General features: G+C 57.2%; 1 protein-coding gene across 29 annotated transcripts in view; it reads right to left on the bottom strand.

Annotated features, from left to right (window-relative positions):
- ABLIM2 (actin binding LIM protein family member 2) overlaps positions 1 to 27,350 on the bottom strand; it is a 166,077-nt gene that overhangs the window by 17,170 nt on the left and 121,557 nt on the right. For 8 of the 29 annotated variants that reach the window (XM_025290545.3, XM_044945588.2, XM_006042999.4 and 5 more), the window contains 7 exons: positions 25,939 to 26,058; positions 24,888 to 24,940; positions 24,089 to 24,230; positions 11,793 to 11,854; positions 4,774 to 4,828; positions 3,176 to 3,183; positions 2,884 to 2,964 (listed from right to left, as the gene is read on the bottom strand). In XM_025290545.3, the coding sequence (XP_025146330.3) occupies positions 2,884 to 2,964; positions 3,176 to 3,183; positions 4,774 to 4,828; positions 11,793 to 11,854; positions 24,089 to 24,230; positions 24,888 to 24,940; positions 25,939 to 26,058 (521 nt within the window). Of the gene's footprint in view, positions 1 to 2,883; positions 2,965 to 3,175; positions 3,184 to 4,773; positions 4,829 to 11,792; positions 11,855 to 24,056; positions 24,231 to 24,887; positions 24,941 to 25,938; positions 26,059 to 27,350 lie in introns of those variants that run through there. The other 21 variants (XM_044945596.2, XM_044945591.2, XM_044945601.2 and 18 more) reach the window with 8 other exon arrangements.

Raw genomic sequence — 27,350 nt, 5'->3', positions numbered from 1 at the left:
AGAGAGCAACGCATGCTCTGGGACGTTCTTGGAAATGGGGGTGACGAAACTCATTACCCTCATGTCCAAGGCTTTTTTTTAAAAAAAGGGAAATGTTTACATGTATTAACCATTTGCTATTTTGTACCTTCATTCTGTACTGTAGCAAAATAAAGGGTGGGATGGGAGTTGGTGAAAGGGCACCCCACTCCCTAGGAGGGAAACAGCAAGTCCCAACGGGCTGGTGGCCCCGCAGCCGCTGGTGGGTCAGGAGCAGGAGCTGTGGGCACCCTGCTCTGAGCTCACCGGCCCCCCTGCCCCCTCCCCCGCTGTGGCGAGAGTGGAGGGCGTTCACAGTTTGGAAACAACCGTGCACCACCATGCGAGCCCTCGAGGCAGGTCCTGACAGAGCCACCCAGCCCGGAAGTGCCCTATTTTACAGCAGTGAGACCTGAGCACAGTTACCAAGGGCCTCACTTCAGCAGGAGCCAGAGTGTGTCCCCTGCAAAGGACTCAGGGGTTGTCACCCTGAGGCCCAGGCAGCGGCCGCCCTGGACCCTGTCCTCCAGACCACGTGGCGGGTATGTGGCAGGTACCCCCTGAGCCTGATTCGGGGCCTGCTCTGTTCATTCCAGGCTTCCCAGGTGGGGCTAGCGGTAAAGAACCACCTACTAGTGTGGGAGATGCAAGAGACGCGGGTTCGATCCCTGGGTCGGGAAGATCCCCAGGAAGAGGGTATGGCAACCCACTGCAGTATGCTTGCCTGGAGAATCCCATGGATGGAGGAGCTTGGTTGGCTAAGGTTCATAGGGTCACAAAGCGTTGTACACACCTGAAGCGACTTAGCAGGTATGCAGAACATCGTAGACCACACCGAACAGTTCACAGAACACGGCCACAGTTTATTGCCTTCTGTGCGTGCTTAGTCACGTAAGACTCTTGGTGACCCCATGGACTGCAGCCCACCAGGCTCCTCTGTCCATGCAATTTTCCAGGCAAGAGTACTGGAGTGGGTTGCCATTTCCTCCTCCAGGGGGGATCTTCCCGACCCAGGGATCGAACCCAAATCCAATTGGCAGCCAGATTCTTTACCACTGAGCCACCTGGGAAGCCTTAATGTCATAATTGTGAGCAAATAATTTGTGAAATACTTTTAATGCAAGGCATGGTTTTCAGTTTTTCACTGGTAATAAAAAGGCTTCTTTGCAATTAAACATTCCATGGATGATTTTGGCTAAGGCAGGATGTGAGAGAGGAGAGAATACTATGTCGTTTATCAATAAGAGAATGAAACTAGTACCTCAAATCACACGCAAAATCCAGTCTTGTTACTGTTAACATTGTCCTTATGTTTTCAACTCTCAGCAATAGCTACATCACTAAATAGCTGCTAGTAAAGGGTTAAGTGGATAAATTACCGTATTTATCCTACATTACGTATTTACACCGTAATTATCTGAGAGCCCAGCATCTGCCCCCTGTCTCGAGGTCCTAGGTCCCAGGTCCCAGAGCCCCTCTGGGAGCCCCACTGGGTCTCTTCCATCCAGACTTCGAGTCTGGGGGAGGGGAGGTGAACGTCTGTCCGTCTGTGAGGCCGACACACAGGGGAGGCACTCAGGAAACAGGAGAGAACCCGGGCCTGGGGGCTTGATCAGACCTCACCTGAAGCCCCGTCGGTCAGACAAGCTAGCAGTTCCCTTTCGGCTAACTTCTGGTGACTCACTGGAAAAGACCCTGATGCTGGGAAAGATGGAGGGCAGGAGGAGAAGGGGACGGCAGAGGACGAGATGGTTGGATGGCATCACCGACTCAATGGACGGGAGTTTGAGCAAGCTCCAAGAGATGGTGCAGGACAGGGAAGCCTGGTGTGCTGCAGTCCGTGGAGTCGCTACGTCAGACTTAGCGACTGAACAACAGCTTTCGGTCAGGCTCCATCATCACAACAGGAGACTGATGCCCGCCCCGCCACTGCTGCAGCCCCACCAGCGTGCCCGTCCCTCCTTGCCACCACCTGAGCCCTGGGTGAGGGGCTCTCGTGCCTCTCGTGAGCACAGCTACCCACCCAACAGATATCAGCTCATCTTAAAGGAAGATCAGGGCCCCACAGCATCCATCTGGACCCCCTGAGGCTGCGCTTCTTTTCAGATCCACCTGGCCTGGACTGGGATGGGCTTATGCCTGGCAGCCCTGCTGAGCCCCCGACACTGCTGGGGCCCCTAGGCCACATCCACGCCCTTACTGCTCCCTCCCAGCAGCCTCCTGAGCCCGCACCCACCCCACGCTGCTCCCAGCCCCTGGGCACAGACACGGCAGGTGGCCCTGGGCCTTCAGGAGCCCCCAGACCCCTCACCCCTGTGAAGCCTTCCCAACCCGGCTCAGGAGGTGCAGTCCATCGTTGGACATTGGTTTCCTGGTGGGAGGATGGCTAGGATGAAGCAAAGTTTTTATGCATGCTGACCACCCGGGACCATGGCTCGTGGTGGGGCCTGGTCAAGAGATGTCACCCACACAGCCTCTGTGCCCTCGTCCTGCAGGTCCTTCAAACATACCCTTGCTCCCGGAGTTACGCACCATTCAAGGTCAGGGTGAAGGCGATCAGATAAGAAACCACAAACCGTGCCGATTTTCCCAGCGTTCAAGGAAGAGGCGAATGTTACCCAGTTAAGCACAGTGACGAAGCCTTCCTGGCCCCAAACCGCTGCAGCTGTGCGCCCCTTGGCAAAGCCATCTTTGTTGGGCACATAACCACGTTTTCCGGTCTTGGAGACAACTCAGGTCCTTGACTCCGAGCCCATCACTGGGCCCTGCACATCACTGTGGGGACCTCGGGGGCAGCGTGTCAACACACCGGGTGGGGAGAGATGTTCCCGGCGGACATGCCCTCCACCCCTGGGGCCCTCTCACCTCCAGTCTCGTCCGATCCACATCCTTGGGCAGCTTCACTCGGATCCGGTTTGTGACAATAAGGGCATCATACGGATAGATCTGCAGGGAGAAGGAAGCCCCGGGTCACCCAGGGAGCAGGTGCGTCTGTGAGGAAGGAGGCCAAGAGCTGAGTCGAGGCTAAGGAAGGGCTACGTACATGTGTCCGCATCTGACACACACATTTCACGGGAAAGCACAACAAAAGGAATGTTTAACCTGGGCAGGTGCGGTGCAGCAGGCAGAGGTCAGCGCGGGAGCGGGCGGCCCTTACCTTGTATTCTGTAAGAGAAGCAGAGACCACAGGGGCCAGCTCAGAACTCGCACAGGCTCAGCCCAAAGGTGGAGCAATCCCACCCGGACCCCGCCCTGCAGCCAGACGGGCCACGCCACCTCCACCCCGCAGCATCCTCGAAGCTGCGGGTGGGGGGGGAGGCCCTGGGGTCTCCGTGGGAAGCCAGGAGCAGGAGGCATGGTCTGGAGACTGGAGGCCAGACTGGGAGCCCGAGGCAGCGCTGTGTTCTTTCTTGGCTGGGCTGCTGTTTCCCCCGGGTGGGGGGGCTCCCCGGACCTGCCTCAGTTTACCCCCTGGGCTTACCCGCTTCTTACTGTCTTCCTTTCTTCATCCTTCAGCTCCTCCTTTTAAATACAGAGCCCCACATGCTAGCTTATTAAAGATTTTTTTTCTTCCAGACTAAAAGTCGCTTGTTAAAAAAAAATCGTATTGATGGGCACGCATCCCCCCAAGGCGGCATCTCTGGGTCCTGTCTGTAAAGCCTCCCTCTCTGGAGGGAGACACCAGTGAGGGGCTCGGGCACTGGGCAGCTGGTCCCTGAACTTCCCCGTGTGCTGTGCGGGGGCCTGGCCAGGCCGGCTCTGAGCCCGGAGACCTGGAGACCATTTAGAGGGTGCAGGCTGCGACTCCCTCCCCTCTCCCCTACTCCAACATCCAGCATGGATCAGCCCTGGAGAGCAGGCTCCCTTCACCCTTGGGTAACAACCGTGAGTGAGCATCGCGGCCCTGCGGTTCAGGACTGGCAGAGCCTCCCAGGCGGACACCAGCCACATGACCAGGTCTCTCCAGTAACGCCAACCCCCCTGCAGGCCATCCTGCCGGTGCGAAGCCCCAGGAGGCTGCCCTGTGAGCCAGCGGGGGCGGGGCGGGCTTTACCCTTCCACTTTGCCTCCCTTGTTGTGGGTGCTCAGTGGCTCAGTCGCGTCGGACTCTTTGCGACCCCCATGGACTGCAGCCCACCAGGCTCCTCTGGCCAAGGGATTCTCCGGGCCAGAATACTGGAGTGGGTTGCCATTTCCTCCTCCAGGGGGAATCTTCCCGTCCCAGGGATTGAACTCGCGTCTCCTGGGGCTCCTGCATTGCACTGCAAATGCTCCTGCATTTACCCACGGAGCTGCCTGGGAAGCCCCGAGGTGGCTTTTCCCTGCGGCTCTGCCCCCCTTATTATCGTGGATGTGACCGTCGGTGTTTGGTTGGCTGCCGCCCTGGCCTGGGGTGGTCATTCAAACACAGATCTCTTGCCTGAGTGACTTGGAGTGACAAGTCGGTCAGGACAGGGTGGGCCCGTGCTCCAGAGGGGAGCACCTAGAGCAGGAGACGGGGGGAGCACCGAGTTAGAGGGGGACACCCCAGGGAGAAGAGGAAGCATGTCAGGTATCAGGATGAAAGCGAAATCTGAAGCACGACCGCGACCGGAAGAGGCGGGGACACGAGCATCCCTGGCTTCCTCCTCCCGGGCGCTCGGAGCCGTCTGCCGGCGGCCATGGCGGGGAGGGTGGTCTCAGAACGAGACTCGTGGAACCCTGTCAGCGGCCCCTGCCCCAGCCAGAGACCCACGGGGTCCCCGCCTCCTGTACCTCGCGTGGCCCAGCCGGCATCCGGGTCTGCTCCACCAGGGCCCACATTGGCATTCTGGAAGAGAAAGAGAGAGGGCGGCAGGGGCAGGTTGCAGGGGGCAGGCAGTCGCCAGGGTCCTGGCAGCCGGGCGGGGGACGAGGGTCGGCCCGGGGAGCCCGCTGAGACGAGGCTCTGGAAGGGCCGCCGGCTTCCCAAGAGCAGGTGTGCTCACGCGCCTCCTGCCGCCTTCAGGCCGCCCCTGCCTGTCCCACCAGCTCCTAAGCCGTTGAGATGACAGCTCCCGGGTACCTGCCCCTCGGCCCCACAGCTGGCCCGGACCCCGCGGGCCTCTCACCGGGGCTGTGGCTCCAGCACGGGGCCTCCGGTCCCGCTGGACGAGCGGGCCCCAGGGGGCTTGGGTGGCCGGTGTCTGTAAAGCCCCTGGCACAGACGCCACGTGTCATGCGCGTGGCTGTGACGCGCTGGCGCTCAAGGGCTGGCCCTCGGAGGGGCGGCGGACCTGGGAGCCCGGCCACCCTCTCGGGTGCCGCCTCCACCTGTCCGTGGCATCTCAGCAGCCAACCCTGATGTCTGGCGCTCTCATTCCCTTTGCCTCCTGAAAAAGTCATCCTGCAAACCTCTCTGGAGGGTCCCGGCCCTGCGACACGGGCACCGGGGCCCTGCACGTCAGTTGGCGCCTGTTCTGTCCACTCTGTGTGGGCCTTGAGTCCACTGCCCGCAGTGGAGAGAAGCATTTCATGTGTGCTCACGTCTGGCACCGGGTACAGCACCTGAGCCGGGTCAGGGCTCTTGGCCAGTGCTTCTGAAACTGGGCGCTGCAGTTAAATTTCCACGGAGGGAGCCCTGCAGTTAAGGGGGGGGCGTTACCTCCTAACCCTGGGTCGTGTTACAGGGAGAGGGCTTCCAGCACTCATTTACTGCTAGAGGTGACAAGTGAGCAGCTGGTCACAGTCCTCACGAGCATGGGGCAGGGCGAGGCCTCCGGAAGCACCCAGTCCAACGTCCTTCATCCTGAGCGGGGGGAACTGAGGCCCAGAGACGCCGGGAAGAGGTGGCGAGGCAGGTGAGCATGTAAGCAGAGGGTTGTGGTGGTCTTTACGTGTCTGATCCTTTGTCCATCGCCAATTTTTTAAAAATTAATTTGGATTTCTCACAAACGTATGAGCGTCTTGCTTTTCTCCATTACTGAGTCCTTTGGTAAGAGCCTGGCACGCCGTACCCTCGTCCCAGCGCTGGGACCTGGGACCGGCCAACCTCGCACCCACCGAGTCGCCCGTGAAGGACTCCCCTTGGGAGTTTCAAGAGTGAAATTTGGAGACGGTTTCTCAGGCCGTCTGGATAGGGAACCTCCTGCACAAAGCAAGGCGGCTTGTCTCCCACCTTGGCCTTCTGCCCGGGGCCTGTTCGGAATGCGGAAGAGAAATGCTGCCATCTAGTGCCCACTGCTCTGCATCGCAGGCGGCAAGCTCCCGGGCCAGGGAGCAGCACCACCACCTGTGGCTGTGGGAAACCCACTTCCGGGCAGCAGGACCAGTGTCGTCTGGTCAGCCAGGCTCGGAGACAGGGCAGAGACTCTCAGCAGGGAGGGGGCGCATCCCTCAGGTGGAGGGGGCGCAACGTGTCAGTCCAGAGCAGGGGAAGAGCAGTCTACTCCTAATCTTCTAAGTACCCAGTGTGGGGGGACATTCATGCCCTCTTTGGTGCAGGGGAGCCCGGGGCCTCTGGCTCGATGTGTGGGCTGGCAGGACAGCTAAGCGGCCCGGGGGGATCCCACGAAGGCCGCACCCACAGGCACACCCCTAGCTGATCCCTCTGCAGTTCTCAGCGGAGAACAGAGAATCTAAAAGCAACCAACTCTTTACTTCTCCCGTTTGTTTGGTGTTATTAGCTGCCAGCTGCCCTGCACACGCGTTCACTCATCTTCCTGAAGCCTCAGGAGGTGGGCATTGTTATCAGCGTGTAATGGCTGAGGCTCAGAGAAGTAAAGATACTTGCCCAAGATCATACAGCTAATACATGGAACTGTAAAAGACTTAACCGATGCTTTTTAGTTTCCAAAAATTATACTGGGATTAATAACAGGGAGAACAAAACTGGCCATTCACCACTGACTGTTCTTTTCTTGCTAAAGCTCATGTTTTACTTAGGAGCCAGTGATGTGGAGATAAGAAAGGGTGCAGACGTGCTTTTATAATAACTATTCATTTGGGAGCTAGGCTTACAGAGCTTAGAAGATTTCACAACCGTCATGTTATCTGTCCTAATGATAACTTTAAGAGGTAAGGATGACTTTGTGTGTGTGTGTGTGCGTGCGTGCTCAGTCACTCAGTCATATTCGACTCTTTGCGACCCCATGGACTGCAGCCCGTCAGGCTCCTCTGTCCTTGGGATTTTCCAGGCAAGAATACTGGAGTGGGTTGCCATGATTTTTTTTTTTTAAAGACTAGGAAATAGAGACTTGAAATTTAAGTAACTTGCCCAAACGCACACCCAGTACATGGCAGAGCTGGGATCTGGACTCAGGGCTGCCTGATGTTAATGCATGTATTCTTTTCAGCATCACAGTTGGAAAACATCAGACTTTTACACTTTGTTAAGGTTTCCTTCACAGTGATATACACTAATTAATGTTTTATGGACATGTGAAAACCTAATCCAGAAGATATGGATTTTTCATACACCTATTAGTCTAATTTTGTTCTTTGCACTATTAAATTGCTCTCTATCCTTTTTTCCTTTCACTAGATCCTTATCTGATTTCAGGAGTCTTATTCAAAATGCTTTCCATACTTGCATTTTACCAAGGTCTCTGGCCTTGCCATGTTGCTTGGTACATTTAAGTTTATGAATGCTGTAACTGATTTATAACTGGGGTCATCAAGAATGAATTGTTCCCTCTTCATACCACGGAAACTGCTGGTTCACTTTAACCTTGACTTCCACCCCGCTCAGTGTTAGCCACTTAGTTGCGTCCAGCTCTTTGGGACCCCATGGACTGTAGCCCGCCAGGCTCCTCTGTCCGTGGGGTTCTCCAGTCTCCTAATAGCAGGCCAGTGGCACGGGCTGGAGCCAGCGCTCTCTGGTCCACAGGAAAGACTTTCACAGGCAGCTCTTTTCCCATTTATCCTACAGAGAGGCGTGACTGGCCACCACATGGTAGGCTCTGTGGCTGGCGAGTTACTAGGACATTTAAACAAGTTTTGGGACCTAGGGTGGAAGTGAAGGTGAAAGGCGCTGACTCGTGTCCGCCTCTTTGCGACCCCGTGGACTATACAGTCTGTGGGACTCTCCAGGCCAGAATACTGGAGTGCGGAGTCTTTCCCTTCTCCAGGGGATCTTCCCCACCCAGGGATTGAACCCAGGTCTCGCGCATTGCGGGCGGATTCTTTACCAGCTGAGCCACGAGGGAAGCCCTTGTGGGGCCTAGGGTGCTGGCTCCAAATCCACCCTGGAACTAGAAGCAGGCGCATCTCCGCCTCCTGATTTACTAACTTCCTTCCACTTGACAGTGAGAACACACAGCTGGTCCCGCCAGCCTCTGTGCCCTGGTCATCAGGAAGCTCGCAGCTGAGCTTCGATGGTTTTTCCAGACAGTGTTCTTCTGTGTGTTTCTGACATAATTTTCTCCCATTTCTTTCTTCTCCTCTCCTCTGGGATTTGGTCTCTCTGCATCTGTGCTTTTAATTTAGGTCACCTAGAATCCTTTCAGAAAGTAAAAAAAAAACAAACCAAGAAACAACTTAATCTGACATGGCTGAGCTGTAAAAGACTGGCCATCAATTATCCGGTCTTCCGGCCAAAAAACAGGCATACAGTTATATAAGAGTCTTAGAAAGAGTGAAGAAAAAAAATAGGAGAGAACATAAGTAAGGAAAAAAGAATCCCAAAGAAAAGTCAACAAGGATTTTCACCAACCTCCAAGCTAGTCTAATGTGAAAAGCTAAAAGTCCTCATGGGATGATGAATTCCATCTTTATCGACTCTCTAAGATGTACAGACGGAGAAGGCAATGGTGCCGCACTCCAGTACTCTTGCTTGGAAAATCCCATGGACGGAGGAGCCTGGTAGGCTGCAGTCCATGGGGTCACTACAAGTCAGACACGACTGAGCGACTTCACTTTCACTTTTCACTTTCACACATTGGAGAAGGAAATGGCAACCCACTCCAGTGTTCTTGCCTGGAGAATCCCAGGGACGGGGGAGCCTGGGCTGCCGTCTATGGGGTCGCACAGAGTCGGACATGACTGAAGTGACTTAGCAGCAGCAGCAAGATGTACAGAAGGGCTCACACTCTGCTCCCCACCCTGAGGCTAGCAGGAGAAACATTCCTGGAGGGTTCAGCTGTCAACTCTGTGAAGCTTAAGTGTCTTCTCTCTGCTCTAGGAGAGGCTTGGAGATGGTATCCCCGCCAGACTGTCTCCACCAGCTGTTCCCAGGCTCCTTAGGGGTGGAGCATCTGGAGGCCACGCCTTCCCTGCACTGCTGGGGGCCACTGCCAGCATCCTTCCAGCATGGCAGCCAGGAGGGAACTCTCCCTAGACAACGCACAGCTCGGCCACTAAGGATGCAAGCCTGTGGGTGCTGACATTCATCCTCTTAATTGTCTCCCACATTTTGAGAGAAACCCCCCAGACTCGGCTTGTGGGGGTGGAATGCCTTGGCATGGATGTGGCCCAGCCAGTGACCCTGGCGCTTACGGCCTCTGAGTCACAGAGCAGAGACTCAGGGAGTATTCTGACCCAGTCCCTCTGCCCTCAGGCCCCTCATGCTGAACCTAAGGATCTACCTTCTCCCGAGCCCTGGGGATCCTGTGGACAGGACTGGAGGACAGGAGCAGAAAAATCCTTAAAGGAAACTCAGAGAAGCATGCTGCATGCCCATTCCAGCTTAGCCTATTCTGAACAAACAGGGGAATGGTCAGTAGGATGCACGCAGTTCACCTGAGCAGTCAGTGGGATGTGTGCAATTCACCTGAGTGGTCAGTGGGATGCACACAGTACCCGAGTGGTCAGTGAGATGTGCGCGGTTCACCTGAGCCGTCATTGGAATGGGTGCCGTTCACCTGAGCGGTCAGTGGGATGCGTCTTCACCTGAGCTAATCATGCAGAGGCTCTGGGGCCCAGGACAGACGCAGCAGCAGGGCCCACAGAGGCCAAGGGCGATGGAGCAGGGCCTGAGGATGCCCACAGCTTCCGTGATGGGGCCCCTGTTCTAGGACGTGCCCCGTGGCTGGACCCTGGGCCAGAGGTCAGTGCGAGGGGTCACGGCTCCCTGCGTTACACACGTGGTGACAGGGACACCCGGGGGAGCACGTGGGGACGAGTCTGAGGGGCTTCTCTGGGAGGATGGAAGCGCTGTCTGTGGACAGTGTCCTCCAAGCGGTAAGAGGCTGCCTCTGGGGCAGCAAGTGTCCTGGGGCTCTGTGTGTGTGTGTGTGTGTGTGTGTGTGGTGTGTGTCTATGTGGTATGTGTATGTGTATGTGAGCATATGTGTGTGTGTTATGTGTTGTGTTGTGTATGTTGTGTGTTCTGTGTATGTGTGGGGTGTGTGTGTGTAGTGTGTTCTGTGTGTATGTGTGGTATTTGTCGTGTGTCTTACGTGTTGTGTGTTATGTGTTCTGTGTGTGTATGTGTGTGGTGTGTGTGTATGTTGTGTGTTCTGTGTATGTGTGTGGTGTTTGTTGTGTGTGTATGTGTGTGTGTCGTGTGTATGTTGTGTGTTCTGTGTCTGTGGTGTTTGTCGTGTGTGTGTGTGTTGTGTGTTCTGTGTGTGTTTGTGGTGTTTGTCGTGTGTCGTGTATGTGTGTATGTTGTGTGTTCTGTGTGTGTATGTGTGTGGTGTTTGTTGTGTGTGTATGTGTGTTGTGTATGTTGTGTGTTGTGTGTGTGTGTATGTGTGGTATTTGTCATGTGTCTTGTGTGTTGTGTATGTTGTGTGTTCTGTGTGTGTGTGTATTGTGTGTTTAGTGTGTTCTGTGTGTGTATGTGTGTGGTGTTTGTCGTGTGTGTGTCTTATGTGTTGTGTGTATTATGTGTTCTGTGTGTGTATGTGTGTGGTGTTTGTTGTGTGTGTATGTGTGTGTCATGTGTATGTTGTGTGTTCTGTGTGTGTTTGTGGTGTGTGTGTGTTGTGTGTTCTCTGTGTGTGTCTTATGTGTTGTGTATGTTATGTGTTCTGTGTGTGTATGTGTGTTGTGTGTGTTCTGTGTGTATGTTTTGGTGTTTGTCGTGTGTATGTGTGTGTCGTGTGTGTGTGTGTTGTGTGTTCTATGTGTGTGGTGTTTGTCATGTGTGTGTGTGTTTGTGTGTCCATCTGTCTGCTGTGGGGGAGGTCCGGTGCCACACGCCCACCCCGCCCGGGGGGTCCTCGCTGTGGACCTAGACAAGCTGTGGGAAGAGGGACGAGCACGTGGGCCCGGCTGGGGGACACGCCAGGTGCTAGGCTGTCTGGGCTACATTCTCACGTCCCCACATTCAGGGAGCGTGGAGGGGGTGCTCAAAGCAGCTGTCAGGAGAGGGCAGAAGACGCCAGCCCCTCGTGTGACCCCAAAAGCGCTCACAGTGCTGAGGGCACCATCAGAGGCGACCGTGGTGATGGCACCAGCAGTGTGGGGTGGGGGGCAAGAACACGCCAGGAGAGGAGGTGGACGCTGGGCACACACGGCTCATGACGCGCCTCCATCCTTTCTGGCCCTTGTTAAGCTCCAGGTCACAGGAGAAGGGAATCAGGAAGGCCTTAACGAGGGTGTGATCCCTCTGAATGGCCCATTGCCCCTGTCCCCCTAACCCTGGGGTCTCCCTGGGAGCCGGAGGCAGACAGAGGAGGGGTGTCGCTGGGTGGTGGTCTGGCCCTTGGTGGGGCAGCAGGCAGAGGCAGGCAGGCGGGTGAGCGGGGTCCCTAGGGCCCCTCCTCCTGGCCAAGTGGTCCCCAAGCTGTGGGACCCGCACTAGCCCTGGGCGCTGGTTAGTACGCGTGTGCGGGGGAGGGTGTGCGGGGTGGGGGGGATCAAGTACCTACCCGGTGGTCCAAGCCATTCTTGCCATGTCCTGTGACAGGGTCAGACTTGGAATAGGGAAACCCTAGAACAGACACGGCACAGCGGTCATGCAGGCGGCCAGACTCGGCCGGGCGCGGGAAAGGGGTATGCCCATGTGGGTGGGGGGTGACTGGGTGACACGGGAGGACCCTGAACATCCCACGTGCCTCATTCCAGACCCTGATCCCCTGGGAACTGACTGAAGATGGATACAGGAAGCGGGTGGTGTCCCGGAGCCCACCCTTGACCCTGGGAACACCATGGAGCCTGACCCGGCCTGGCAGGCACGCGTGTCCTGTCACCTGGCCAGCTCCTCACCCAGCTGACCAGGAGAGCTGGGGGCAGAGGGGGGAAGGGGCCCTGTGTGGGCAGGGCTGGGCCACCCTGAGCCAGAGGTGACCAGCAGAGGCCCAGCTCCACCAGAGGTGGCCTGCAGACTACCTTTCAAAACCCTTGAGCTGTTTGCAGTTGGGGGTTTTCACATTAAAATCCTAATTTCTAACTTCTCAAGGGGCCAGTCTGAGACATGGGGCTCTGAATTCCCTATGCAAATCCCACACCTGGTCCCCCTCCATCACTCACCTTCCTGGCTCCCCTGGGGGGGTGCCCAGGATTTTGAGACATCTCCCCTCCCCCACCCCATCATTAACCGCTCCAGTGCCCCGTCTAGACAGAACAGAGCAGAAGTTCCTGGCTCAGAGATGAGTGTGGGACATGCCCCGGAAGGAGAACAAAGGGCAGAGCTGGGGTCCCTGGGGAGCAGGGGACCCCTGCCCACCCTGGGGGAGCAGACGTCCCCTGGATGTCTGAACATCTGTCTTTCCATAGTCTGTGGTCCCATGAAGAGCAGCGGCCACGTCTGCTGACTCCAGGGGTCCCTATTCCCAGCACGTGCTCCTGGGAGCCACCGGAATGTCCTCAAGGACAGAGGACCGAGCCCCCTGGAGGTGAGGTGGGCACTGTGTGCAGAACCGCCTGCTGGCGCCCCTGCCCTGTGGCCCACTCCAGGAAGGCCAGCTTCTGAACAGGGTGCTGTTAATCCGGGTGCCTGTCTCCTGGGGTTGGCGGAGGGAGGGGGAGAGAAGACCCTCTGAACAGGCCATATTTGCAGGAAAGGCTTCAGCTGGGGGCCTGCCTTGGGGACCCGTGTGTCCCCGGATGGCCTGTGGGAAGGTTCCGGGTGGGGGTCAGGAGGGGCCCTTTACAACGTCAAGGGCAGGGGTCTCAAACTTGTTTTAGCCAAGGAGTCTTCTCGTCACAGGAAACCTGTGTGAAAACTGATCCGTGAAACAGGAGACAGCAGAGCTAGAGAAAGCGAAGTGGGGCGAGGTGCCCGGGCCAGGCCCGCTGGACGCCTCTCACTCCTGCCGTCACCCTGGGCCCCACCAGAAAGTGACCCAGCAGGCTCCTCCCATTTCACGGAAAGGGGGACAGAGGCCTAGGGCCACAGAGGAACCTGGCCAAGCTCACCCGGTCCTGAGCCGCAAGACGAGGCCTCCTGGCTTACAGTCCCAGGGTCCCTCCAGGACACACCTGCTCCCCAGTTTACGCACGGAGCCAGAACCCTTGGGGGTGTGAGGCTGTGGGGCTGAGGGCCTAGGGGGCCCTCAGCGGAGACCCAGGAACTCCTGATCAGCCAAGGGTGCTGGCCGCACGTCTCAAAGCGGGGTCTCCAACGAGCAGCGCCGGTCTCGCCCAGGAACTTGTCAGAAAGGGCACATTATCAGGCCCCACCACAGACCTACAGACGCAGAATTCTGGATCTGGGGTCCTGGAGCCTGTGTTTTACAAGCCCTACAGGGCATTCTGATGCTCGCTAAGGCTTGGCACCCCTTAGGGCCCCGGGACCAGCTATGCCCTCTCCTCTAGTCTTATCTGCTCTAAACCAGTGATTCTCCACCCGGAATCCATCACCAGGCCAGCTTCTAAAACCCCCTGTGTTCAGGCTGCCAGCCTCTGTCTCAGCATCCTATGCTTAAGTGTAGAGACCTTACCTCCACCAGGCCACTTCATTTTCCTGACTCATCAGCTACGACTGTCTCAGCTCTTTCTTCTGCCTGCCTTGAGCTTCCGTATCGCATGCTGCTATAATTTTTGATCATCAGCAATGACTTAAGAAACTCATCAAAATGAAAGACAGTTTGATACGTTGACTCTGTTTTTACCTACTTTGATGTTCTTCCTTTCTGAATTTCTAGCCCTCTTATCACTTCCCGAATGGAGAATATCCTTTAGGCAGGTATGTTTGCCAGCGAAAGCTTTGCTGAGTTTTCCTTTGTCTGAGAAAGTCTCCATGTTCTATTCATTCCTGAAGGATATTTCCACCCAAGATAGAATTCGCATCGACAGCAAATGTCTCTCTGCACTGCAAAATGTGCCATGTTCCTCTGGCCTCCGTGGTTTCTGGCGAGAAGTTGGCTGTTATTCACACTGGTGTCCCTGGTAGGGAGTATAAAGTGTCTTCTCTTGAACTACTTTCAAGATAGTTTTTTCTGTCTTCTGGTTCTGAAGTTTAAGTATGGTTGTGGATAACTTTGGGCTTAATCTACTTGCGCTTCACTCAGTTTCTTGAGCCAGTAGGTTTATGTCTTTTTGCCAATTTTTTTGTTTTCAGGCAATATTTCTGTGAATATTTTTTGGACCCATTTTCTCCCTCTGTGTCTCCCATGACATAAGTGTTATCCTACAGGTTTCTGAGGTTCTGTTCAGTCTTTTTTCCTATTTTCCCTCTGCTGTTCAGGTTGGATCATTTCTCTTGTTCTATCTTCAAGCTCAGAGTCTCTCCTCTGATATATCCTTCTCTTCTGTTAGGGAACCCACCTGTGAATTTTTAAATCTTGCATATTTTTTTTTCAGTTCCTTCATTTCCATTGAATTCTTTTTCTTAGAACTTGTATTCCTTCTGTGAGACTTTCCTTTTATTTTTTTTTTAAGTTTTCAGTTGTTTCAAGAGTATTTGTAATTGTTTGTTGAAGCATTTTTGTGATGACTGCCTTAAAAATCCTCCTCAGATAATTCTAACATCTTTTCAGTGTTAGGATATGCTTTGAACTATGGTGCTGGAGAAGACTTTTCAGAGTCCCTTGGACAGTAAGGAGATCAAACCAGTCCATCCTAAAGGAATATTCATTGGAAGGACAGATGCTGAAACTCCCAATACTTTGGCCACCTGATGCGAAGAGCCAGCTCATTGGAAAAGACCCTGATGCTGGGAACGATTGAGGGCAGGAGGAGAAGGGGATGACAGAGGATGAGGTGGTTGGATGGCGTCACTGACTCAATGGACATGAGTGAGCAAACTCCAGGAGATAGTGGAGGACAGGGAAGCCTGGCATGCTGCAGTCCATGGGGTCGCAAAGAGTCGGACACAACTGAGCGACTGAACAACAACAGGATGTGCTGACTGTCTTTTCTCATTCAAATAGTTATGTTCATGGTCTTTGGTGCGATGAGTGATTTTCTACTGTATCCTGGGCATGAGAATTTTACACTAGGAGGCCTGGATCCTGGTTAAGTCTTCCATGTTAGCAGGCCATCTCCCTGTTTAGGTTTAACAGGTAGGGCCTGGCTTATTGTGGACTGTGCTTCTGAAGACAAGTCAGTTTTCAGAAGGCTTGTTAAACTGCTCTTGTGGTCTTCAGAGTCCACCTGGTGTTGCTGGTAACACCCTGGTGATGAAAGGTGCTTTCCTGGTTGCTCTGTGCCCTGAGGCAGGGGTGGGAGACACTGGCCGAAGACGGAGTGTGTTTCCCTGGGCCGGGGGTCAGGGAGGGCGATATACTTAGTCTCCTTGTCTGCTGCATGGCAGGTGGGAGACACAGGTCCTGCATTTTTCCTCACGTCCCCAGGTCTCTGGCCAGTCCGCCTTCCTCTTTCCAGAGTTCTACGGCCATCCACCCTATTGCTCTAGGGCTTTTCCACTGTACTGAGTGGAGAAGGCAGGGAGAGAAGACTCTCCACTTATCACATCCCTTGGGTGCTATTAAGACCCATTAGAATTGGTTTCTCTTGGGATGGGACCAGCCATTGGTAGATTTCAGAGGTCCCTGGATCCTGGGTGCCGCCAGGTTTGAGAACCATCAATTTAAAAGGTTCCTTCACACATTCAGAGATTTTACATGACCATCACAAGCCAAGGCATTACATATGAGCCCATTTTACAGGTGAGGAAGCTGAGGCCCAGGGAAACTAAATGACCTGCTGCTGCTGCTGCTGCTAAGTCGCTTCAGTCATGTCTGTCTCTGTGCGACTGCATAGACGGCAGCCCAGCAGGCTCCACCATCCCTGGCATTCTTCAGGCAAGAACACTGGAGTGGGTTGCCATTGCCATCTCCGAACTAAATGACCTATAGAAGGTCAAATGATTACTCATGAAGAGGATGAGACAAGCTCCCAGGACTCTATACTTTCTCCCCCAGTAACCCTCTCTGCTACAGGAGCTCTGCCCTGGTGAGGGTCTGCAGTCGTGGGAGTCTGGGGGCCTGCCTGTCAGCTGGCATTGGCTGGCCTTAAGAGTATGTGCAGTGTGTGGATTAGAGGGAGACAGAGGGAACATAGAAAAGGCAGGTCAGGGGCAGCTGGGCACTTGGGGCCCTGAGTTGCAACAGTCCCTAGAGGCTCTGCATGCCTGTCCACGCCCCATTTCCAAGCTCAGCCTAACCAGGCCCCCTTGTCACCTCCTCCCAGAAGCCCTCCTGTGGCAACCTTGCCCTCAGCGTCCTGCTGAGACCGCTTGAGGGGCCCTGAGTGGTGTCTCCTTGGGTCTGTCCTCTTCTGGGCTGGCTCATCCGAGGTTAGAGTAATCACTGAACGGATGGGCAAGGAGAGGCCCCTTGCAGGTGGATGACTGTTTCACGTCCAGCTCGAGACACATGGCCCCTCCAGGATGCCTTGTGGATAAGGGGCAGGGAGCCGCTCCCCTGGGCAGATCTCGGTCAGCTTCACCAGCACAGCGAATGGGTTTTAGTTCACCGATCACGGATATGGAAGTCTGCAGCTGCACGGCCCTGCTCAGGTTCAGGTCCCCTCTCAGCACCTCGGTGTCCTCATCCAAGGAAGGAGGGGCTGGAACCGCCTTCAGCCCCAAGGAAAGTGGGCAGGAGGCCCCTTGGGCCGCCTTCTGAAGCTTCAGGCTTCAGAAGCACGTGAGAGGGGTCCATTTCAGGCTCACCACGGCTGGCCCGTGGACCCGACCAGCTCTGAGTGACACCCCAGGGCTCAGCCCACAGGATGCTCACGTTGGAGCCCCAAAGCCCAGGTGCTTCCTGCCAGGAAGACTGCACCATGCCCACCTTCACAGATGAGGCGATGGCAACACCCAGAGAGGTTTGCTCTTGTACCCAGGGTCACGCAGCAAGGGAGAAGCCAGGATTCACGCCCAGGCGCCGGCACCCAGATCTAGCCGCCTCCGCTGACCCCTCACGTGATTTCGTGTCCACGGTCACTGCCCGCGGTGCCCCACCATGCTGGGACCCACGAACGAGGGAAGGCTCTGTTCAGGGAAGCCCTGGGCACCTGCTGCCCCACGGGCACTCACTAGGGGGCTGCTGCAGGCACAGAGGAGACACAGGGGGCCCCCAGACCCTGCCCCCAGCGCTGACGGTCCTCAGGGGGAAAAGGACATGGAGGGCTCGAGATAAGGTGTTCCCTGCCGGGGCTGGGAGAGGAGAGACAGAGCTCCCAGGTGGGCACCATGAGACCCAGAGCTGAATTGTGGGGGGATCATAAGAGGTCTGAGAGCTGTGACCTGAGATGTGGGCTCTCACCCCTGGACACCCGAGGGTCTGGGCCTGGCCTGTGTCCCTGCCCACAAATTCAAGGTCACACCCCATCTGGTCCCCATGCTGGGGGCAAGCCTGTCCAGTGTGGGGGGCACAGGGACCTTTGCTGAAAGCAGAGTCCCAGCCAGCCCCCAGGGAATGGCAGGGGGTCTCTGCCCTCACACGCGAAGGGGCTTCTCTTGGGCCAAGGTCCCCTCCCTGACGTTTGGAGCCCCCATTGCTCTTGCTGGGACCAAACGTGAGCAGCAGGGCAGGGGGCAGGCTGTCCGCCCAGCTGGAGGCCAGGCCGGCCACACTTTCCCGGCCATCTCTGCCCCAGGGGCCCCTTGGCCCCTTGCAGGATGCTGGGCGCCTAACCCGAGCCCTCCAGCCCCCTCGGGCCTCTCTCGCCCAGGCTTCCCCCATCCCGCCCCCCAGCCCTGGCTCTCTCCACCCCCGGGGTTCTCCGGGGGCTCCCTGGGGGCTCCCCCTGTCCACGCTTTCTCTCCACCCCCGTCCCAGGTCCTGCAGGAAAGCGGAATGGAGGCAGAGGATGGGGGCAGAGGTGGGTGCTGAGCAGGAGAATCACAGCTTCTCTGGGCCCCAGACCCTTTGGAGAAAGTAATGCAGCTCTGGAACCCGCCCAGGGGAGGACCTGAGTCTCAGGTTACCCACACCCTACCCCTAGGCCTACCTGGGAGCCAAGGGCCCCGGGGACTCTGCCTCCAGCCCAGACCTCTCCTGAGGGCCCCGCCCATCCACCTCCAGCTCTGGCTGGGTGTCTCAGACTCCTGTCTCAACAGGAAGAACCCACCTTGTTCCTGCCCTGCCTCTGAGTAAAGGTGACCCCACCCACTTGAGCCAGGACGACCTGGACGGTCATTCTTGATTATGCGCTCCCCCTTGACCGCTCACACCCATCCTGCTGCTTGGACCGTTCAAGGGGCTTCCCCACGGCTCATCTGGGCCCCGCAGTCCCCTTCGCCCTGGCCCGGCAGCCTCTAGTCTATGTTCTGCAAAGCTGCCTGTCCGCGTTTAAATGGGTAAAACTGTCAGCCTCGTCTTGAATAAAATAAGACAATGTGAAAGTTACTCACAACCCTGCTGCCCTGACTCTGGTCCCTGAAGACAGAGAAAGAAAGTTCGCAGCCATTGAACATGGACCACTGGCTTCTGGCCGCCGCCCCCAGCCTCCTGTTTCCCAAACGGCCACCTCGCTTCTCGCCTCGAGCCCCAGTGCAGGCTGCTCGGAAGGTCCTTCCCTGGGACACCCCCAGGACATCCCCAGAAGCCTCCTCCCGGCCGCCCCCCAACCCCCCACACCAGCCTGGATGACTGCAGTGTGCCCGCCCCCAAGAGTCCTGCTGGAGGCTCAGTCAGAGGCGGCCGGGGCGCTGCTGAGAACCCGTAGGCTCATCCCCCACTCGCAGGCCAGGCCGGGCCCTCCCAAGGCTCCCAAAGCTCTTGGCGACCCTGCACATCCCAGCCCCCACGCCACCCACGGCCCAGCAGCCAGGCTTCACCTTTGTGGGGAGGGTCCTCTCCCCGGATACCTCCCTCTTCAAGCCTGCTCACTTAGCACTCTCCTCCCCCGAGCCCGCCTGGGCCTGGCCCCCTGACCTGCAGGCGCTATGTCGTTGTTGCTCAGTCGTGTCCGACTTTTGGCGACCCCATGGACTGCAGCACGCCAGGATTCCCTCCTTCACCATCTCCCGGAGCTTGCTCAAACTCATGTCCATCGAGCTGGTGATGCCGTTCAGCATGCAAAGGCAGGCGCCATACGTCTCACCTTTTCATCTGGACTTTGTGTTACCCCCCCACCCCCAGACTGTCAGCTCCTGGGGTGGGGTTCTGTCTGTGCAGACTCTGCTGTGTCCCAGCACACACCGAGGGCCAGGGCGTGGGAGCCCTCACCAAAGCTTGGTTGAGGTCGGGCGGTCGCGCCCTGTCTCCGGGCCTTCTCTTGCTTATCCGACAAGGAGGGCCAGGACTGACGTCCCATCGGTGTGATGCTCGTGGATTCTGCCCCCTGGGTCTCAGGTCACAACGCCCAGAACTGCACACACCCCTGCGCCCTGAAATTCTCATGGGGTTGGCACACCGTACATCGGTTCTCTCTCTCTTTCCGCCACAGACCAGGCAACGTGAGAACATTCTTTCTCCACAGCCTGGAAACTTCCAAGGACTAACAGAGGACGGGGAAAGCCACTTCAGAGCGGGCCTGACACCCGCTTTCCTGCTGCTGTTAGCAGGGAGACACAGATGAACAGAGATGCCGTCTCCCGACCCTCCCTGGTGGGCACTGGGGGTGGCGACCCGGGGAGCAGTCTCAGACCCCAGCCTCCGGCCAGGCCCTGACTGGGTGGGCAGCAGACGGCAGACAAGTGGATGGGACTCCCCGGGGTCAGACGCGCAGAAGGTGGCACACGATGGCAAAGTCACAGGCAGGGTGGGGGGGCGCTGGCCCCTACTGGACCAGCCCTCTGTGCGCCTTGGTTTCCATGCAGAGCAGTCCTCACCTGACCTCCAAGCCCACCCTAAGTCCACCCTAGCTGCCTGATTCCCTTCCGAACAGTGGGGTCCTCTCCAGGGCCCACCGAGTCCTCAGGGAAGGGGCTCAGCCAGCCTGGGGCTCTGTCTGACATCGGCACACCTCTGACCCCCTGAGGAGGGGGAACGTGGGGAACCTCAAAAGGGAGAACAGGACTTGAAGGGCCAGGGAGGGGCGCCGAGAGCAGCAGCAGAGCCCAGGCCAGGGGAGGGGCCCACCTCCTGGTGTCCTTCATCCTGTGACCCGCATCCTGTGAGGCTCAAGACCCTCTCCTTGTAACAGAAAATCAGTACCATCCCTTTCCTGGGCAAAAATCAGATTCAGCAATAATACAACTGACTACATGCAAGCAAGCAAGCAAGCAAGTGAAGGCGTGGGTTGTTCAGTCATGTCCGACTCTTTGGGACCCTGTGGGCTGTAGCCTACCAGGCTCCTCTGTCCATGGGATTCTCCAGGCAAAAATACTGGAGTGGGTTGCTGTTCCCTTCTCCAGGGGATCTTCCCGACCCAGGGATCGAACCTGGGTCTCCCGCGTTGCAGGCAGATTTGTCACCAAAGGAGCCACCAGGGAAGCCCAGACAGCTACACGCATGGTACAGATAATGCCCTAGGTGTAGCGTAAAGGAAAAGAACAGCTGCTGCTGAGGCTAAGTCGCTTCAGGTCGTGCCCGACTCTTAGCGACCCCATGGACTGCAGCTTACCAGGCACTCTATCATAAAACATGTGTTTCAGTGAGATCTCTTTGGAGGGACGAGCCATGCCGGCTGAGAACCACCATCTTAGAGGAGGGAGATGTCACACACACTTCTCAGTCATCTGCTTCCCTGAGGGGGAGCGCGGACTGGGCCATGTTTACCACCGCCTCTCTGCTGCCTAGTGCTGTGTCCAGCACATAGTAGGTGCTCAGTTAATGTTCGGTGAAGGGATGGGTGAGTGACCGAACGATGAATTCAGCCTCAGGTGAGATGTGCTGATGGTGCCATGAGCGGGATGCGGTCGCGCCCGGGCCCGGTGAGCCCACAGAGGACCCCAGGTGGGCAGCGGGGTGTGTGCGCGGGCTCCCAGCAGCCCCTCTGCCTGTCTCAGCTCCCTGCGCACTTCTCCAGGGCGGGGTCTCCCCCTCAGCGCCCCACACAGCGTCTGGCACAGAGTGGGTGCTCAATAAATACCCGTTGAATTTAGCGCATCTCAATTCAACAAACATTTACTGAGCGCCCGCTGTGTTGACTGTCGCAGTCCTGCCCTCCTTCGGCGCACCACGGACGATGTCCCGGGGTGCAGGCGGGCCTGCCCTGCTGTGTGCACACCGCTTTGTTCAGTAATGACTGCAAATTAAACCAGTGTCGATGGACTCACGACTGGGGGCCACTTGCATTTTCTCAATGCAACTTGAGAAAAGAAGGTGGATGCCCCTCTGTTCTCAGTTTAGGGGTGCTGCTCATCCCACCCAAATTTCTCAAGAGGCTGGCAGACAGCAAGGCATGCCTGACCTAGGCAGGACCAGCAGCCTGGGTCCTCGTTGCCATTTCCATGCATGATTGGAGCAGAGTGATATCCGCAGGGCAGAGATGAAGTCACGGGTGCAGTGGTCAGACACCCTGGGCTTCCTGTTCGCAGGAACCAATGTCAGAACACCAGCAGAAAGTGAAGCGATGACACAAGCAATATCACAATCATTGTGAACCTGCATCCCTGAAGGAGGACGTGCACACACACACACAAACATGTACAGACGTGCACACACGTGCACACACATGTATAGACTCACACACATATACATATACATGTGCACACACACATGTACAAATGTGTGCACACAGATACACACACACCCATATACACACATGTGTACACACATACATGTACACACATATGCATACATACCAACACAGATACAGGTTTTTGCACTTCAGAGGGCTCGCCCAGTTGGAGCACGAATTCCAGCACAGAACTGTGATTCCTGCAGGCCGGGCACCCCTGCAGCTTGTGATGGGAACACGGCAGCAAGGAATGAGGTTGACACAGACCTCGCAGGTGTGTGATTGCCCAAAACGGCTGCACAGCCTCCAGGCCTTGCAGGGTCTACTGCCCGGGGGGAACGCCTGGGATGACCCCAAGGCACCTTGTGTGGCACAAGATGAGGAAGCGGTGCAGGGAGGTGGACAAACATGCCCAGGTCACAGGGCAGGTCAGCGCAGCACAGGAAGGTCCCCAGGAGGCAGCTTCTTCCTGCCTGGGCTTCTCCCCAGATGGAGCCCCCCCACTAAGCCCCAAGCCAGAGGCAGGCCACGAAGGAACTCCCTAGGGACAGCAGCTACCCACCCCCACGCCCTCCCCGAGGAGAGACTGGGGGAGGCACCGGCCCTGCAGACACGGGCCTGCCCACCACCCAGCAGGGAAGAACCGATGCTGGCAAAGCCCACCTGAGAACCCCAGAGTGTCCGTTCCTGGGAGCTAATGCTTTGGTGCCCCCAAGGCGGGGGGCTACTGGGGCGCTGCTGGGGGTACTCTGGGGGGATGGTGCAGTAGGAGGTCTCCACCTTCCAAACAATTGCCATTTGGAAAAGCAGAAGGGGCCACGGTTGGGGCCACAGGCAAGTCCCGAACCCCCACCCCCCAACCAGGCAGAGAGGGGCTTGGGGGTCCAGCTGAAGCTGCCGGGTCCGGGTCTGCCCTTCACTGCTCCTGTGAGCAGCCCTGCACCCCTCACCCCCGCCCGCCTGCCTCGGCCTTTCCCGCCCCGGGCCGCCGAGTGAACCGGTCTTGCTGAGGGTCTTCCCTGGTGCGACCTTCCCGAGGGGGTGTCAGCCCTGCGTGCCTCTGGCTCCCACTAGGACGGTGGCTGCCCGGGCCGGCAAGGCGCCTACAGAGACGGCACACAGGACGACACACACGTGCGGTGTTTGGACGTCTCCTTTAACAAGCGGTCGCCTCCACGCTTCCCGGCCCCTCCCACGTCGGAACACGCGCGCCTTCGTTTGTGAGACGGTTTACAGTCGGGAGGACGAGGATGAGGATGGTGGTGAGGAGAAGCGGTGCGTTTGCTGAGCATCTACTACGCGCCCGGATGAGCGCTGGTGGCTCACGGGGCCCCTCCCCACCCGGGCGGCTAACAGCCCCGCCAGGCACACGGGTGAAACTGAGGCCCAGGACCGGCATAACTGGCCCGAGGTCAGCGTCCAGCAGGGACTTGAACTCGGGCCTCTCTCAAGGCAAAGCCAGTGTCTTTCCTGGGCTTTCTCACACGCACATCCATCCCCTCCTGGCCTTCTCTACTTCCAAACTGACCTCCAGCTGGTCCACAGAAACCCACCCACAGCCGCCGAGGCCCAGAGTCCGTCTGCCGTCTCCCGCGTGCGCCAGGCAGCAGCTTGCTGCTGTCCCCTCTATAATTCACAGCCTCCGGACGTGCAGAGCGTCACGGGGAGCTTTGCCCCACGTCTGAAGGGCACGCCAACTGAGTGTCACAATCCCCTGGATCAGGCAGATGCGGGTCTTTGTCCCACCTCACTCCCTGAGGACATGGGGTCCCGGCTCCGGCCCCTTGCTCAGGAGGGGCACACAGTAACACGGGGCAGCGCTGCTCTCGGCCCCAAGTCTGGACTCACCGCCTGGACCACGCTCCGTCCGCTCTGGAGGACAACAGGCCCTCACTTCCAGCCTGGAAGCCCTTTTCCCCCCGAGGACCCCAGGAGCCTGAGGCAGCCTCCTCCTAGCCGTGGGGAGTTCAGGCAGACGCTGGCATGGCCCCCAGGCAGCCTGCTGGCCCGGACGCCATGCAGGAAAGGACGTGTGTGGCTAGGGTCTGCTTCCTGCCCGCCTTGCCCTTTTGTCTGTAGGTATGCACTCAGAGCTTTTAAGGAGCAAGTCTTAGATCTGGGGGGGATCAGCTCTAGGTCGTGGGCCCCTTTTCTGCAAGGCCTTTCATGCTGCACCAACAGCCTCTTGCTCAGAAGAACCACTCACGTGAGTAGAAGTTGTCCCCTGGCACCGTCTGGGGAGGGCCTCTGTCGGTTCCGCTGCTGAGGGACAAAGACTGGCTGTCTAGGTCCGGAGAGCTGGTCCTCGTGTCTGCCTCCCCCTTGAGAATCAGCCAGCTGGTCTTCTGCTGAGAGAAAAGACAGAAGCTCTGTGAATTTCAACTTGACCTGCAGGGGCACTGCCCCATTTTACAGATGAGGAGACTGAGGCTGGGGAGGTCAGAGCCCCAGGTGAGGTCACATGTGGCGGGGGTCAGATCAGTCAGCCCTGGGCTCCTGCCACACTCACCCACCTTCCTTAAAGACGAACAAAGGGTCTTAGCTCTTGAGCCAGGGTGGACTCAAGATTTCTTTTCTTTTCAGTCATCTCCTTGGTTAAAGAACCAAAAGTGGCTCAGACAGTAAAGAATCTGCCTGTAATGCTGAAGACCTGAGTTCAATCCCTGGGTCTGGAAGATCCCCTTGAGAAGGGAATGGCTACTCACTCCAGTGTTCTTGCCTGGAGAATTCCATGGACAGAGGAGCCTGGCGGGCTACAGTCCACAGGGTCACAAAGAGCTGGACAGGGCTGAGCGACTAACGCTTTCACTTTCAAGTTACACAGCAACGAATGAGGACTTTGGTGGAAGAGGTAGTATTCCTAAGTGCGAGGAGGCTGGTGGGACTGCCTATTAAATGTGGTTCCATGTGGCCCGTGCCAGACCCCTAAGGAGCAGAACCTAAGGGGAGGAGCTGCGGCTTCGAGTTGGAGAAGGCCCCCCAACATTGGGCCTGCCCCTCATTACCTTCCTGTTATCCGGGTCAAAAGCTCCATCCTCCCCATCTGATCGCCTCGCAGCTGGAAAGGAAACAGCAATCGGTCAAGGCGGCGTACCACCGATTTGCACGCCCTGGTTCCCACTTCTCAGTCATGCTCAAAATGGAAACGAAAGAAACGTCGCCAGCGCTTGTACTTTTGAGGACTGAGCATCGACCCCAGATCGGCTGCGGAATATCCCCGCAGGAATGGGTGCTGGGGGGCCTTGCACAGGATTTGTTAAAAGAAGAGCAGGTGTGTGACACGATGTCTCATTAACAATCCAGCTGACCCCTCCTTGGCCGCTTGGCATTTCGAAGATCACGCTTTCTACCTTCCAAGTTTAACTTCAAAGTACCAGAAGGGCCCCGTCGTCCAGCCCCCGCTGGGTCAGACTCTGCTGGGTTGAGCTTCACAGACTTTACTGCTCATCCCCACCATGACCCATTTCTCAGATCAGAGGACTGAGGCTCAGAGACCTGACGTGACTTTCTCGAGATCACAGATCAGCAGGTGGCAGAGGCTGACATGGGACTCGGGCGGTCTGACTCCAAAGTCCTTCCTCTTGTCTGCCCCACCTCACTGCCCGCAAGACACAGAGCGGTGAGTGAGCAGTGCCACTGGGAGGACTCCAGCAAGAGCAACAAGGGGGTGCAACCCAGGACCGGGGGTGGGCTCGACTAGAGAGAGTGCGCGAATGTCTGCCGCTCGGCAGACTCTCTGGAGCTGAGTCAAGAAGTGTCTGTATTCTCCGTTTCCCTTTTTTCTGGCAGGGGGAGGGTGGGGATGGTCACCCAGCAGGGCTCACATTATCGTCTCCAAACTAACATGATGAAATAAACCACATGAGGGCAAGGCCGACAGTTCTCAGCATCCAATTCAGTGATGACCCATCCCGCGTGTCCCGAGCTAAACCACTGACCCCATGCACGCACGGAACCACGAAAGGAAGACCCCAGGGTCCTTCGCCACCTGCTGCGGAGGCTGAGGCTGGAAGCCGAGCCACCGAGACAAGGACGTGCCAAGGGTGGGATCCTTACCTGCAGCCTGCGGAGGGCTCAGACCTTCTAGCCTTTGGGAGCACCCTGCCTTGTGCACCACCAACGACAAGGCTGACATCAGACCCGAGAGCTTGGAAACGGGGGACTGGGCTACAGGACCTTGACAAGACAAGGCCACAGTTGAAGACCGTCCTGGACGCTCTGACATTTCGTTATTCCCAGCGACTCCCTGTTTCTCTTTCTCCCGGGAGAGACAGCGGCTTGCAACGTGAAAAGAAAGACCTCGCTCTCTCCACCGACAGAAGACAACAGGTGCCAAGCCTGCGTGCGGGGCACCGTGATGGAGCCGCGGGGGACGGGGCCCAGAGGCGGATGCATGCCCAGCGGCATGGGCGCTCCCGCTGCCCAGACAATGGCTGTCGCCGGGCAGCAGAGCCCCGGGCGTCGAGCCATGCATCAGCCGGGACCCTTGGCAGCTGGCGCAGCAGCCTCAGCGACAATCCGGCCAGCGGCTACTGGGGGCTCTGAGAGCTCGGCCACTGTCCAGCCCAGAGACGGCCTCCAGGGCTGGCTCTTCTGGTAAAAGTGAGTGAGCCTCACCCCTCGCCAGCCCGCAGTGGCCCCTGCAGGCACTGCCGTGGTTGGGGTAACTTGCAAACGCACAAACTAAATGGCTCCAGCCAAAGGGCTGTCGAGGGCGTGAGAGTCCTGAGACTTCAGGCCCAGGGACCAGTGCGTCCCCACCCCCGCCTCCTGGGTCTGAGGACCCCACATGGCCTTGGGGGTCACATGGGGGCAGAAGAGCTCTGGCTGTAGAGCCACCTCAGGGCTCAAAGAAGCGCCCCACCTCTGATGGGGGGGACCCCACCAAAATGCAGCAAGTTTTCTCTGCAAATGCCTCCAGCTCCGAGAGGTGTGCACGAGCTAACCAGACACAAACAGGGGTTTTCCAGAGCCACATAACACATGGCGGGGGTGTCTCCAGAAATGGGAAATGGGCTTAGGGACACAGAGGACCCTGGCACTTCGTGTGGCTTGCGGGCTGCTTCCTTAATGGGCCTGAGCCTCAGTTTCCTGATCTGTAAAATGGGCAAATGCCACCCACCCCACCCCCTCCACGTGAAAAGGATCACGTGAGATGAACATGGATACTGCCACGTATGAGGAGCTCGGCTCGCAGATCTGAAATATTAGGAATAAACGAGAGGCGAATCATGCAGCTAATTTGTAGCAGGCCGTTTCGGGGTGTCAGGAACAGACAGATCGGTTCAGGACAAGCAGAGAAACAGGGTTGTGTGTGTCTTTCCTGTCACATGAGGCGGCTCCATCCGAGCCGCAGAAGGTATCTGCCATGAGCACCCTTTTGGACTAGGCTGATGTCCTTGCTCCTGCTTGCCCGGGACCTTTGCGGGAAGCACCCTGATGGGAGGGGCGATCTGCCCAGAGCCATC

This window comes from Bubalus bubalis, chromosome 7, assembly GCF_019923935.1.
Source record: "Bubalus bubalis isolate 160015118507 breed Murrah chromosome 7, NDDB_SH_1, whole genome shotgun sequence".
In the NCBI taxonomy this organism is placed as follows: Eukaryota; Metazoa; Chordata; class Mammalia; order Artiodactyla; family Bovidae; genus Bubalus; species Bubalus bubalis.
This window is presented reverse-complemented; position numbering and strand designations above follow the sequence as displayed.